This window comes from Geospiza fortis, unplaced genomic scaffold, assembly GCF_000277835.1.
Source record: "Geospiza fortis unplaced genomic scaffold, GeoFor_1.0 scaffold5, whole genome shotgun sequence".
NCBI classification, from domain to species: domain Eukaryota; kingdom Metazoa; phylum Chordata; class Aves; order Passeriformes; family Thraupidae; genus Geospiza; species Geospiza fortis.
This window is the reverse complement of record NW_005054421.1, coordinates 2,016,240-2,031,396: the sequence shown is the minus strand read 5'-3', so window position 1 is coordinate 2,031,396 and position 15,157 is coordinate 2,016,240. Positions and strand designations below refer to the sequence as shown.

The 15,157-nt window shown below is 40.1% G+C and overlaps 1 protein-coding gene across 1 annotated transcript in view; it reads left to right on the top strand.

The window, feature by feature from the left end:
- The first annotated feature begins 6 nt into the window (after nt 1–6).
- CUNH1orf112 (chromosome unknown C1orf112 homolog) overlaps nt 7–15,157 on the top strand; it is a 17,551-nt gene continuing 2,400 nt past the window's right edge. The window contains exons 1-20 of the mRNA XM_031061658.1: nt 7–46; nt 599–638; nt 1,349–1,437; nt 2,656–2,760; nt 3,314–3,451; nt 5,275–5,437; nt 5,770–5,854; nt 6,364–6,502; nt 6,961–7,041; nt 7,372–7,436; nt 8,812–8,960; nt 9,497–9,605; nt 10,158–10,344; nt 10,692–10,774; nt 11,160–11,211; nt 11,789–11,878; nt 12,585–12,770; nt 13,449–13,571; nt 14,462–14,557; nt 14,983–15,096. Coding sequence (XP_030917518.1) covers nt 602–638; nt 1,349–1,437; nt 2,656–2,760; nt 3,314–3,451; nt 5,275–5,437; nt 5,770–5,854; nt 6,364–6,502; nt 6,961–7,041; nt 7,372–7,436; nt 8,812–8,960; nt 9,497–9,605; nt 10,158–10,344; nt 10,692–10,774; nt 11,160–11,211; nt 11,789–11,878; nt 12,585–12,770; nt 13,449–13,571; nt 14,462–14,557; nt 14,983–15,096 — 2,091 coding nt within the window. The 5' untranslated portion in view covers nt 7–46; nt 599–601. The remainder of the gene's footprint in view (nt 47–598; nt 639–1,348; nt 1,438–2,655; nt 2,761–3,313; nt 3,452–5,274; nt 5,438–5,769; nt 5,855–6,363; nt 6,503–6,960; nt 7,042–7,371; nt 7,437–8,811; nt 8,961–9,496; nt 9,606–10,157; nt 10,345–10,691; nt 10,775–11,159; nt 11,212–11,788; nt 11,879–12,584; nt 12,771–13,448; nt 13,572–14,461; nt 14,558–14,982; nt 15,097–15,157) is intronic.

Genomic DNA, 15,157 nt, shown 5'->3' with positions numbered 1-15,157 from the left:
GGAGCTGTGCCGCCGGGAGCTGCCCGCCGTGCTGCCCCGGCTCCTGATATCCTTCCCAGCCGGGCTCGGGGTGGCTGTGGGAAAGGCGCACGAGTGGTGTTGGGGGGATGTGTGTGTGTGTGCTTCCTTCGGAGTTCCACGGTTCGAGCGAGTGTGTGTGAGGGAGAGCGATGGGACCTTTGTGAGGGGCCGGGTGCCGGGAGTTTCGCTGGAGACGGGTACAGCCTTTCCCTGGAATAAAAGATTTATAGAGTCTAGAACATCGTGTGTGGTTCATTTAGCACTGTAGATAATCCCCGACACAGCTGTCACCTACCCTCCCAAAAACAAAAGAAACGCAACCCCCTAAACAAACCCAAACCACACACCACCGAAAAAAATCCCAAAAAAACAACCCCTCAAGAATTACTCTAATACATTTTGGGAAAACTTTGTTGATCCTCTGGGTACTCCGGGCTATCAGCCTGCGTTGGTTGTGGAGCATCCCCAGTAATTTCATAGGAACGCGAGAGAGTGATAGAAGTCACTGTGGCTTCTGCAGGTGCTTTAAATTTAGCCTTTATAGCAGAACAAATTTGATTTTCTTTAACGTTTTTACTCAATGTATGCAGAGTCTGAGGACTGGACTGAGCATATTCGTAAGTAATGGCTAAGAAGTGCCTTTTCCTGTGGAGCCCTGTATTGCAATTGCATTAAAATTAAAATCACTGCAGTGCTTAAAATACTTCTGCTACAACTTTTTGGAGTCTTCAGCAATCCTGCTGGACCTTGCATATTCCACTAACTGCACATTGAATGAGCTTTATAAGTGCCCCTGTAGAAACTCTGCCTCTAAGGCTGCTTTTTTCCTTTCTGCTACTTCTGATCTTTAAATACACAAAAGAAGAGTGTTTTTTATCTGGTGTTTTATTGTCTTTTTGGCTGTTATCTTCCAGGCGACAAAGCTAATAGTTTAAAGAAAGTGAGGCTTATATGTAACTGTTTATGAGTGTTGCTGAAACTGTTACATTGCATATTATGTTACATTATAAAACGTGCTACTGTTTGCAGTTTGGAATGTGGCAGATACTGGATCTGTAGGTTTGGCAGTTGTGCTCAGCCTTCAACTTAGGTTTAGTCAGGTGTGCTGCTATTTTTGATGGGTTTGTGCATGTTGGAGCTATTACAGTTACTTGATTTTTCAGATAATCTATGTGTGTTTTCATGCATTTCAGATAATGCAAATGTTCTGTTGCCTGTCTCAAAATCAAGTACCTGATTTGTTTTTGCTTTCTGCAGTTCTTTATTTCCTCTGGTAAGTTGCTGTATATTTCTGAGAATTACACATTGTAAATGTTTTTCTTTGCAGGTATTTTGAGGATCCTGACTGAAATGTTTTTGCCACATATCAGCCTTGAAGATGTGGAACGAATTTTTTTCTCAAAAGTGTTACCTAAGGTAGGACAGCTTCAGTTAACTGTGGAATTGTCTGTCAGTCCAGTGTTAGAACCTGTGTAGATTTCAGTGATTCTTCTTTTGGGGTTGCAAAATATCTATGGGATACAAAAATTGAAATTTACCTGTTAAGAGTTTTCACAATGTTGTGTTGAATTGTTTCTGTTATTGTTCTCGTTCTTTACAGTAGGGAGAAAATCAAATATACAGTGTTCTGCTTTCTATATTCAGCAATAGACTTGGGTTTTATTTCTTTCTGAGAAGATTGGGCTTTTTATAAAATGACCAAGGTGGAGAATTTTTAAGTGAGGGAACTTCTCAGGACAAGTAAACTGAAGTGCTCAGCACTCCCATATCACAAATGAATGTTGTGGAATTTGTGAATTAATATAGTGAATAATATTTTAGACCATACTGACCTCACACATGTTTTCTTTTTGTAATAAATGATGGAGAATTTTGTGCCATAGGTGTATTAAAATCAGTGCTTGCATTTTAAATGAAATAAAGAGGTGCCAAATTACTGATTTAAGTTTCAAGACTCAGCTTGTTCATTTTAAGAAGCCAGTAAAAATGGCCACTTGATTTCCCTTTCTCTTATTTTATCTCAAGTAACACGTTTTTGGAGATTACAAGAAAATTGTCTCATAATAGGCATATCCTGAAAGAGGATCACTGTCCCACTGTTTATCCTGCATGTGCCTCACTGTCTTTGCAGTCTCAACAGTAACACTCATCCAAAAACCTCAACTAAAATAGAAATAAATGTTGTCCGTATGTCACAGACTTTTTTTTAAAAGTATTCAAAATGTTAATAATAATTTTCAACAAACAAATATTTTTATGAGACAAAATGAAAGTATTTTTTAAATTATGTGGCTTTAACTAAGTAAAAAATCTTTGGTAGAATGAGGTATATATTTTTCAAGCAAATTAGCTGCAAAACTTGTTTTAGCAACAGATCTTAGAAAAAATAATGGCTACAATATAATCTATAATATATATATATGTATAAATGGTTTTTGCTTCTTGTTATATCATGCTTTATGATTGAAATGCTGCAAAGTGTTTTCTGCTGTGAGTTCTCTCTGTGCCTCCATGCCAAGGCAGCAAGCAGGTATAGAATGGTGTTATTATTTGTTATTATTTGTTTAATCTTATTATTTATTATTAAGTGTACCTTTGTAAGTAAAATGTTTCAATTTTGTTGTGTTCTGCCAGACTCTACAGTTCTTTGATAACTTGATGTGTGAATTGTCCAGCAAGGCCAAAGGACTCACCGGCCAGAGTACAGAGTTATGCAGTACTGTAAGGAATCTGCTACAGGCAAGTCCCCTCTCATAAGCTGTCAAAATAATGTTTACATCACTCTTTGCTTTTACCTAAACTACTAAATTACTAATTACTAAAAAGGTTTCAGAATGTTTTTGCCAGCTACTGGTGGTTAAAATGGGATTTAATCTTCCTTTGTAGTTGAAGTTCAATTAACATTTTGTGAATGATTTGATTACATCTAGCCTGTAATGCTAATAATAATTTTAAAAATCATCTCAAATTCTGCTCCAAGTCCCTTCTGCAGATGGCATGTGACTCCCCCTATTTAAAGAGTGAACCTGGCCCCTGTTTATACATATGTCACTTCATTCTGAATTTTAATATTTTTGTAAATTGAGAGCAATAGTCAAAGAAATAAGGAGTTTTCATGGAGGGTATGGTATTGCAGAAAAGCTCTGGAGCTTCATTCATCTTTAACAAACTACTTATTTATACAAATAGCAGTGAACTTCAAATGCCATAAAATCCAGGTGTATTTCAGCTAAGAAAAGATGCTTTTGGAGGCATTGCAGGAGTGATTGATGTTGTTCAGTGTTAATCTCAGACGGTGGTGCAGCTGCTGGAGACGCTGACGGGCTGCGTGCGCTACCTGTGCTCGGTGCAGGAGCTGTCCCTGCACAGCATCCGCTCCCTGCCCTCCTCCGTGCTCTGCGTGGTCAAGAGCACCTTCACTCACTGCAAGGTAGGGCTCTGCTGGCAGCACAGAAATCCTGCTGCTCCTTGGCTTTTGGGAAATGAATGGAAGAATCCATGTCTGGGTGGCTGTTCGGGTCCAATCCAGCTAGCTATGGACCCCAGCACGCACCATCTTACATGGACAAAGGCAAAAGACCAGAAGGGCTCTTCTCCACGTGGGGACAAATGTCCTCAATTTATTCCCAGGAGAACCACCAGATGGAAAGAACCCACATGGAAAAAAGAGGCCAGGCCAGCTGCCTCTAGGGGGTTTTAAGGGCTGGGAAAGGGGGCTGGAGGAGAGGGACTACAGGCAATGGGATACAAGTGAGGAGGGGTAACCAGAGGGGTAAATCAGGGAGAGACCACCACACTGACACTTGGGGGTCCATGGAAGACCATGTGGTGATAGGATACAAATCATGTGAACAGTGCAAATTACCAAACACCCAGTGCAAACAGCTAAATAACTATTTAGTGCAATACAACAGGGAAACACTTTAGAAGAAGATCTTATTTTGAAATGATACTGTTGTTAAGGTATAGTTGTAAGGTGACCCCAATGTGGGGAATAATGTCCTCTGACTCCATGATTCAGAAGGTTGAACAATTGCTTTATTAAGCTATACTATATTATACTAATACTGTACTAAATTACATATTAAGGAGATACTATACTAAAGAGATACCAAAGAAAAACTCGTGACTGTCTGCAGACAGCCAGGACACAGCTTTGACCCAATGGGCCGAGGAATCAAAATAACCTTCACTGGTGTCCAATTAACAAATCACTTTGGGTAAATAATCTTCATAACACATTCTACATGTGCAAAGCAACAGGAGTAGTGAAAAGAGATAAGAATTGTTTTCTCTTCTTCTCTGAGGTTCTCACTGCCTTTCCCAGGAAAAATCCTGGGAGAGAGAATTATGTCTCTCTCTGTTCAGAGAATGTGAATACCACATTAAAGTATTATTCTTTTAATTTTAGTTGTTAAGTCATTTTCAGAGTGCACTCAGTGCACAGGTACAAAGATGATTTTTCATCTGTCTGCCCAGCAAATCTGACCTGCTGGTGAGAAGCTCAGACTGGGCTATTTCCATCCTTTGCATCAGTGTTAACTGAACATTCTGCTCAGGAGCAGAGTGCTCTGAGGGATCTGTGCAGTCCTGATGGCTACAGTATTTGCAGAGCTACAAATGGCTAGTTCCAGAGTGGATTGAAAGTTGAGATTAGCAAATTTATATTGGTTACAGTGAGCACTGTGTATCAGTTTCAGATACGGACTGATCAGGATTTTCAGGTGCAACAGTAATTCCCTCTAAGCATTGAAAATAAAACAAGATTAGGACACACTAACTTTTGCCTTTCATTTTCATATTTTTAATACTTCTTTCTTGTGGGAACATTTACCTCAGTTTACCATGTCAGGATTCAAACTCAGATGCCATATCTTTATCTAGTAATTCTAATATGAAAGTATTAGAATATAGAATACTAGAATTAGAAATCTTTGGCATGCTACTTCCTTTGCTGCTGACATTGTCCTGTTTGGTTCAGAAATATGATCTCAGGTTCATACATGGAGGCCTAATCCAGAGCCCCCTAAACTCACAAGAGCCTGCCAGATCTCATTAGTTTCCCACGAGCTGCAGGTGAACATATTTTATATTGAGTGCTCAGGGGCTGTGTATTGAGTTAAAGTAGGTACATCTGTGCTTTGTTCTTTTTCTCCAGAGAAATGTATGCCAAAGCTCTTGGTGTTTTCTGCATGTGAAAAATCAGGCTGTGAGTCCTGAGCTGTTTTACAAACCTCTTCATCCCCATTTCAGGACAGTGAATCAGTGTACTATGGGCACCTGCACTTAATTTCTGACCTCCTACAATCCATGTTCAAGGAAACTTACTCCCTTCAGAAACAGCTGATGGAACTGGTTGATCTGATTTCCATAGACTCTGCTTCCACTGAAGATGACATCACATATATGGTGTCAGGTATATATGGATTTGATACTTTTTTAGTCTTGCTCAGTCTTTTTTTCTTTGGAGAATATGTTTGAAATTTTAAAACAGGTTCCTGAGTGTGCTAACTTCCTGCTGTCCTGACCAGCTTTTCAGAAAGCAGCATTTTGAACCTGAAATATTTCCATTTTTTTCCTGAAGCTGTAGGAATGTTGTGTAGATTTGTAGGACAGGGGCAGCACCTAAAAACTGAGCCATTTTCCTAATTCATGTCAGTGTGCTGGTATTCTCTCAGTATTCTCTTGGGATTGCTGTGAGCTCATAAATCTGATTTAACTCTGTTGCTGCTGCTTTTATTTCCTTAGTAATCCACACTGTGCTGGAGATCTGCTCTGTCATTTCCAATATGGACCATGCTCTTCATGCCAATACGTGGAAGTTCATAATCAAGTATGTAGCTAAACTCTTTGGGGTTTATTGTGGTGTAGTTTTAAATAATGAATGAATCAATTGCTTTCTGCTCAGAGTTTCTAATAAAATTAAAATGAGAGAATTCAATGTAGTTATTAAGGAAATTTAGCTAGGAGCACTGCCAGTGAAAGTAGGTAGGAATTGGTATGAAAAGTGATAGAAACTTGACTTTCTGTACTGAAATGCACAAGAAAATTTGCAACACTGTTGTCTGAGTGCTGACATGAAGAGGTCTAACCTGCAGTTCTGTAGATGTTTTTGCCTTGAGGTGGCTGTCTCAGACTTCCATCCTGCCTCTGCCCTGGGTTTCAGTCATGGCCATGGAGAGGGTTGTTCTCTCTGAGTTTCTGCTTTCAGTGTTTGCAGATATTGCACCAATCACTGCAGTATAAAAGGCTAAATAGAAGAATTAGTTATTTGGATTTGTGAGAACCCATTGCACAATCACTTCTGACAATTAAATACCTGGTGGTATTCCTGTGTTTCAGGCAAAGCCTGAAGCATCACTCCCTGCTGCAGTGCCACCTGAAGCACAGTGACATCCTCGGTGGCCTGTGCAAGGACATTCTTCTTGCTTTTGACTCCTGTTTGCAGCTGGCTGAGCAAATGAAGGTGTCAGAAATAGAGGTGAGTTAAAAAGCTCCCAAAGCTGCCAGTGAACTTGAGGAGGAGAAATTCTTTGTGCTATATTATTGCTTGGAGTAATTTGGTTTGGGTTTTTTGGGTTTTTCTTTATTTCATGACAGAATATCTTTGAAACCGCATGAAAATGAGACCCACAGCTTTGTGTAGATTGAGGATGTTTCAATGAGACACTAAATTTTCACCCTACTATGTGAGAAATTTTTTTCATTTTCCAAACTGACAATATCTCAAGGTTGGGCAAATCCTTAATATTGCTCCAAAAGTGCTGAAGCATACATACTAAATATTTTTAAACTTTCCTCCCCTTAGCTTTTGAGTCTGTGGAGAATCAAATGTGAAATAGGTTTGGAACACTGTTAGCAATCTAACTTCTTATTTTACTCTTTATTAATTACTGTAATTACTCTGTATTAACTTTTAGCACTGCTTCTTTTGGGCAGGAGGGCACTGACTTCAGGCTGTTCCAGAAGACAGTGAAACTGTGCAGGTTCTTTGCTAACTCCCTTGTACACTACACCAAGGTAGGTTTTAGTACTTCAATTCTATGTTAGTATTAAATTTAAGCCTCTGGTCTGCAGATGGAATCATTTTGTACTGTAATATCTTAATGATTTACAGCTATCCTATATGGGCAGCATAATTAACATCCATGCATAACCTGCTTTAGTTCTTCCACCTGTAAATACTCACAAGCCTGTGCAGGGTTACTGTTGGGATTCCCCAGAAAAATAAACTGAAACAGGTTGTTTCATGCAGTGGCACTGAGGAGTTGGTAGGAGATGTGCAGTAATTCATGTAATTAATAATGGATTTTTTTTTAAAGTATCACTCAAAATTGATGGCTTTTGCAGGAATTTCGTGCCTGCCTCTCTGATTCCTGTTCTCAGCTACATCAGCTCTTTCTTCAGATATACAGGTATGTGAAGTACAAATAATTGATTATTGATAGTCTCTTAATAACATTTCTAAATTACATTCCTAAATTACAAATATTTTGAGATGTAAAAATGCACTTCTCATTCCAGAGTTGTTGCCATCTTTTTTCGTGTACAGAAAGCTAAAATATTTTTAATAAATTAAGTGGTTTAGTATTTTATAGCTACCTTAAACCCCATTCTTGATCAATACTGTGCATGTTCCATAATGACAAACCATTAACTTCATTGCAACTATTTATGCAAGATTTATTAACAAATTATGTGTTGGCTATGCAGAAAAAAGCCTCTACAACTAAATGCAGATGTCAGCAGTGCCTTTTGACAGATTGTTTCTACTTTAAGACAAAGTTTGGAAAATTTTGTCCTGGGGAAAGAGGGGATCAGAGTGTCCTGAAATTTTTCATAACTTTACTGTTGTGTTAATAATCTTGTGGAATCTCACAGAAGGACTCTGTTCACCTGGAAGCAGATGCTCTTTTAATACTACACTTATAAATGTCTGCAAGTGGTTTATCACTTTCCTTTCAAAAAGTTTGGTTGCTGCAGTGATGGGGAAGCATAAGAGAACCCAGACTTTATACTATTAGTTGTTTATTCTGTGAAATCAGAGGGCTGATTTCTGCCCTTTGTTGGAATTCAGACCAGGCTCTGTGGTGAGATGTGCACCTGAGTTTGCTGCATGTTCCACTGCAAGATTGGGTGGATATTTTTTTTATGAGTTTCTTCTTCGAAGTTTACTCCCCTTGTAGGTTTTTCCCAAGTGGAAGGTTGTAAACTTTTATTCACTCAGGGAATAATGAGCAGGATTTTTGAGTAGGAAAGTAGCATTTTTACAGTTCACTTTATAAGCTGCAAGAGTAGAAGGCTTTCATTTCATGATTTCTTGCTGTATTCTCATATTGGTTCTTTTTCTCTTTTATTGCCCAAGGTGGTTTTTTTCCTCTTCAGAGAAGCTGTGATACCCTTTTAGGGTCATGTTTTAAGTTAGTGCTGTGATATTTATGCCTGTAAAATTGTGTATAAAAGTGTTTCCTTGGCTTTTCCCTTTCACTTGACTCTTTGTGATCTGATATGTTTCTTCTGGGAGATGTTATGTATTTTACACACATTTTCTGTGAGCTTGTAAGGTTTTCTTTAAATGTTTAGTAAAATATTGGATTGTGATGCTTATTTTAAAGGCTGGATGCAGAGTTGTAACTCTAGGGCTGTAGCATTCTAAAAAGGGAAGCCTTTTCTGTCTTTTATTTCACAGGAACAAAGAAATAATGAATTTGCCTTTTTGTAGTTCTTTTGGAGAAAAGTAGTATTGCTAAAAATGCTACTGAGAATATTTAACTTTTTTTTTCCCCTCAGCAAATTTCCTCCCAGTCTTTATGCTCCAGAGATCTTGGAAATTCATCAAGATGAAATATCCCAGGTTTTTCTTGTGGCTCTGGACCCTCTCATCACCCAGCTCCTTCCCTTTAGTCCTTTCATGGAACGAGTGTTAAGTGAAAATTTAGGTGGGTTGAAAGTACAATCCCAATCTGTCTGAGAGTTCAGCATTGACATTTTGACTTTCTGGAGCATAATATTCTGTACTCACTTGCTTATCTCTGGTTCTTCTGTAAGTGCTGTGATAGAGCTGATTGCCTGCTAATGTGGGTGGATTTTATAACAGATAATTTATGTTGTTGCTGGATTCATCTTTTCCAGAGTACTCATAGCAACTGCATTGTTAATCTGATTAACAGAAATCCTGTCAATTCTGCTCTTTTGTATAATTTCAATCCATATTTACCACAAGCTTTCAAAGTGAGATGGATTTTTTCTGCTCTTCTGTTGGTGGGGGAAGACAGCTTTTTTCCATGAAGTAAATATTTTCTGTGAAAAGTAGCATGCCTGGGAAAATATCAGCTTTTTGTTTCAACAAGCTCTTCTCCTTGATTTCTGCCCTAACCAACATCTCACCATTCTGAGATAGCTCATCAATTTGCCTCTACACTTGCTTAAAAGCCAGTTTACACACTTTTCACACTTGAAATCCAAACTTCTACAGGTCTCCCTCCTGAGCAGCAGCTGCCCCAGTGTCTCCTCCTGCTTACCATAATGGACAAGCTGTCCTCTCAGCCAGAAGAAGTGCAAACTCTCTGGAACACAGGAAAAAGGTACAAAAAAGGTTTTTGTTGTAGCTCTTCACCACAGCAGTCAAACAGGCAAACAAAGGGGTTCAGCTGCTGGAGCTTCCTTTGCAACTGAACTTGGAAAATTGTCACTGTGGATTTCCATCCTTATGCCAAGACTAACAGGATCTGATGTTCATTGCCTCAGGAGTGAAGGATACAGAGACAGAGATGTCTTTGTTTTTTCAGGGAAGGAGTGGTATTTAATGTACTTGTAGGGTAGGAATTTGTTGATACTTCACTAAGTTAAAGTCTCACACTTTTATGCCTGAACTCTCTAACAATCACCTGAATTGGTAAAAGAGGAAGGCCGTCAGCAGCATGAATCAGTGTAAAAACACTGAAATCATAAAGAGGAAGGCCGTCAGCAGCATGAATGTGGTGTAAAAGCACTGAAATTACTGCTATCTTTTCTGGCTGAAGACAAAGATTTTGTAATACCAATGTTGCTTGCAGGATTTGGGACTTACATGTCTGTAACCAAACTGTTCTCTTTTTTGTTTTTTGTTTTTTGTTTTTTTCTTTTCCCCCTTGCAGCCTGTCTTTGTTGTCAGCTCTCTTCCTCAGTTTCCAGCAGTGTTGTGGGGAGCTTTCTCTCCCTGTGTATTTGCCACAGGTGCTCAGTACAGGACAGCCAGCAGTTCCCATCACCCTCTATCACTATGTCTGTGTCCACCTGTGCTCCTTCATTGCTTCCACACTCCCATCACACTTCCCTCAGCTGGTAAGACTGGGTTTTGCTTATCAATTTGCTTATCAAGCTGTTGTGATGCATAGGTGCTGCTTAAAAAGAATGGGTTCTTTTAATGGTGTGGCTCTGAAAAGATGCTCAGAGAGAACCATCTCAGAGATGGTTTTGTAGAAATCAGCTGTGGCACAGTTGCATGGCCAGAGCTCAGTTACACAGCAAATGTCACTTTTGGCAAAGGGGAAAAGAAAATTCTTGAGGACCTCAGTGGTCTTGCCAATTTTTATTCTCTTTCAGACTAGGGAAGGTCAGGTTGTTATAAAAGTTTAGTGCTTTCTTTTCTGTGGTATTCAGGCTGTGTTCATTTTGCTGTTTCTCCTCAGGAGCGTGCCCTGCTGGAAGCTGTGCTGGGTTCCAGTATGGTCACATCTCTGCTGGCAATGGACTCCTGGTGCTTCCTTGCACGGTAAGATGCTCCTAGTACAGTCAAGCAGGTTTTCCACAGACCCAGTTCATTCTGTTGGTGTTGTACATAATTTGCAGTTTGCTTGAGAGAGATTTTTGTAAGACAGAATTGTCCCAGACTTGGATTATTTTCAGATACAGAACATATTTTGAAAATTAGGAATAGAAATAGCTTAGCCATTTTTATGTTCATGCAAGCAAGGGGAACATGGCTGCTCTCTTTAATAATTGATATTTGAAATGGTTGTCTCAAGTAAATTGTGTCTCTGCAAATCAAATTTAAATATGTTAGAGGAAATTGCAATTTCTCAGACCAGATTTATGATATTTAGTCTGCAGAAGAATAGGAAGTACAGATTCACAAGCTGCTGTCTCTCATGTTTCAGGTATGGAACAGCTGAGCTGTGTGCTCACCACGTTAATGTGATTGCCCACTTGGTAAGAACCACAGTGATGTTGCTTTGATTTTTTAAGATTTTCTAAGCCTTCTGATGTTTACATTCTTGTAATGAACTTTCCCACACACTTTCTGTAAATAACTTATTGTTCTGCATTCTTTTATGGAGGAGGAGAAATTTGATGGACTGTTGGTTTGTCCAGTGCCATTGGAGAGGTGGCACTGTCACCCTCCAACTCACTGTCACTGTTAGAAAACTATAAATGTTGGAGTCAGAAAATAAACTTCCCTTTTTTCACCTTGAGAGCAGCAGTGTGTGCACTCGTGTTGTTTCATGTCCTATAGTGACACAGTGATGTTTGCAGTTTGACACCAGTTTTAATCTGAGTGCTACCAGCAAAGATTCAAATGGAGATTTGAATTCTTCAAACTGGCTCAGTAATTAGCAGAAGCAATACAATGAAAATACAAACCAATATGCCCTGCTTATTTTATTTACAGTGTTACTGCTGTGATCCCACATAGCAACTCTCAGAATATCCTGTACAGAATTTGTTTGCTTAGTGGTGATTTTTCCCTCAGTGTAATGAGGTGCATTTCTCTTTTACCCCAATGCAGGTAAAGGCTTGGCCCAGTGACTGCTGCCAGGTCCCTGCCCTGGGTGTGCTGCTGAGGAGAATGCTGTTCCTGATGGCTCCAGAGCATCAGGCAAGTACAGCGCCAGCATCTGCTGCTGTCAGTAGAAGAGATTTGAATCAGTGCCCTGTGTTCAAATATTCCCTTTCAGTTCTGGAGAAGTGACAAGCTGTTGAGTGCTCACTTGCTGCACTCATTATTGTACTTGTTATTACTTAGTCTAAGTCATTAAGTCACTAAGTTATTACTTATTGTGGATCCCACTTTGTGCAGATGTGCTCTTTAAAACAAGAAAAGCACATTGACCTTTCTAAGAGTCTTGCTGGGTAGCAATAAAGTCTTCTTTTTGACAAAGTATGAAGGCAGCATATCTCCCCAGACTGGCTGAAACTGTGTCCTGTCATTGCATCTGTGACATCTCATGACATCAGGTGTTAAGAGGAGTGTCCTGTCCTGTCTTGTCAGTGCCCCTCTGTGTACCCTGGAGGGGCTGAAGCCCTCTCTTCTACTCACGAGGGCCATTACTTCAAGCAGCTGAAAGAATCAGTTGCTTAATCATTCTGATGTCCTGTATGTGACAAACGAGATGGCAATTTCTAAATGTTTTTCATATAAAAAAATGGATTTTATATGGATGGATTTATATATGGAAATACTTTACACAAGTTGTTTCACATAATTAATCTGAAGCAAACCAGCAGCACATTTTGGTTTCTCATCTTCCAGGCTATCAAATTGTTTTCTGGTCTGTTTAGATTCTATTGCCTTTTGTTTCCAGGTAGAATTTGCTCATGAATTTCCTCCTGAAGAGCTGGAGAACTTGGCTGTGTGGCAGCACGTGTCCCTCAGAGCCCTGAGCTCTGACCTCAGGGCACAAGTGGCGTCTCAGCTGTGCTCGGCTGGGCTCGGGCGGTGCCAGCAGTGGCTGAACAGCAGCCGAGCCTTGGGAGGGCTCCCTCCTGTGGTAAGGAGATCTGCTTCTCTCTGGAAAAATGAATGAACTCTAGTTTTTCAAACCACAAGGGTTCTGTTGCTGTCACCTCAGTTCTGTTATTCAGCCTGTTGCACAGCTTTTTGCCATGCCCAGCTGGCATGGGCATAAGCAAGAACTCTCATTTTAATGTTTTCTTGTAATATGCAGCATCTTAGGACCTCTGCTGTGCTAGTGGAGGTTCTGTGATTCTCTAGTTATTCTAGTTGTTGTTTGCTCTCTGGCTGAGCAGATCTATTTTTCTTCAGAATTTCTCATTTATGCTGTACCTAAGCATACAATTGCTCTTCAGTTTTAAAACCTGCTGGTTTTATGCAGCATCAAATCTGAAAGATGCTCATTGGTGTCTTTGATGAGGGAACATGAGAAACCAGAGGCTTCCACATGAAGTTTCTGCTGCCAGACTTCTCCTGCCAGTGCAGCAAATGACTTGCAGTGTGTGTGAAACTCACAGGAGTAATGGATGGTTTCCCAGCTCTGGAATCTTTGTTGGCTGCTCTCCTGCTGGATTAGCTGTTCTGTACAGCTGAGGCAGCACACTGGGCTTCTTGCCACCTTGTATCACTTTAGATGTTTCATATAAGCCTGGGGTTTTGGGCTGGTTTATATGAAATGTGTTTTGGTTGGTCTCACACATTTTTTTCCTCCTAGAACACTGCCCTTTCTGCCCTGCTGGCTGCCTGCAGTTCTGCTGATACCACTCTGGAGGCAGAACTTCAGACATCTGTCTTGGGAGTGCTCAGTCAGTTCTGGTCTTTTCTCCAGGCTAAGCAGGTAAGAGAGTTTGCTGCTCCAGCAGTGAAAGCATGTCTTGGTGCTGTTTCCTCAGGTTGTTGTTACTCATTTGTTTGACTTGGATTGGACTGTTTCAGTAAAGCACAGTGTACCAGTGCTGCCCATCTGCTCTCAGCTGGTTTTTCTGTAGGGCAGGATGAGCTCTGGGAAGCTTGAGTTTGAATTTCCTGAATGTTACATATATGGTTCCTTGTTACTCCATCTGTTACTCAGTGTCACATTCAGACTTGCTCAAGGAGAAGCCTGAAATACCTGATTTTGGTTCATACCAGTTACAAATTCAGTGTATTTTAAATATTCATCAGAATGTGACCAAAACTCAGGGTGATCTGATTAGAGCACAGCCCAGCACATGGAGTCACCCTCCTCCCAAGGTGGCCAGGCAGTGTCCTTGTGACCATGGACATGTTCATGGGTGCAGCTGCATAAAACAAAGAAAAAAAGGATTGTCAGGGTTTTCATGCTCCAGATTAGAAAGGAGAGTTTGAGAGTGGGAGTGAAGAGCCAACAATGTGCCCTTCAGAGGTCTTTTCAAACCTCAGCAATTCTGTGAGGACATTTTGCAACTGAAAGTGAAAAGAAACAGTTCAGATAATCTTTAGGTGCATATTTTAGTAAGTGGTGGAAAGAGAGGAGGGTTAAGAAATGTTCTTCACAAAAATCAAAGAAAATGGTCTCATAAAATATGACTACATAGAAATACTGATATGAATGTTTCAGTATTTTCTTTGCTGCTTACAATGCAATGTTTTATGTCTGTGAAATCAGGCTAACAATTTTGGAAAGCTACTGTAACTTGACATTCTCTCCTAAGCAGTTATTCCATGAGCTAAAATGCAGTGTTACTGATATCTTGTGCTCTCTTCAAGGTCTCAGATGAGCCATGTCTCCAGAAGACACTGTGTTTATTGCTTCACCTTTTGGAATTTTTCATCCAAGCATTAGATGCTCAACTGATGACCCAGGTAAAAAAAAAATCCTAAAACCCCCAACACCACCTTATGAATAATTCACTACATGAAAACCAAGTTCTTTGTGATTTGTTGAAATCTCAAATGAGTTACTTCATGGTCTGGCCTTCTCTTGACAAGGAGATAATCTTCCTTGATTACCTTCCTGGGCTTTAAACCAAGCACGTGGCATTTTGGTTAACACTACTTTTGAGAATCCCTTTCCTCTGTAAGATAATTGAGATCTAAGGAGATGCTATAGGGATCATGTTGATTCCTTTCTAAAATGCCTCCTGTAGCTTTATCCTGGCCAGTTCTATTGGAGGTGCAGCAATCCTCCTTCAAGTTTCTGAACTCCCCGTGTTTGGATTTAAAGATGAGCCTGCTCAGTTTCACCTGCAGTCTGTCTGATGGGCTTTGCTGGGGTTTGTGTCCTGCAGGTGTTTGCACTGCAGTCATCCCTGCTCCAGCTGCATCCCCCGGATCATGTCCGTCTGGCCATGGTGGATTTCCTCTCTTCCATGGGAAAGGTGTTTATTCCACAAGAAGCACAGGTAAATGGAATTGTGGCCTTAGTGAAATTGCCTTGTCTTTTGATAAAAATACTTTTATTTA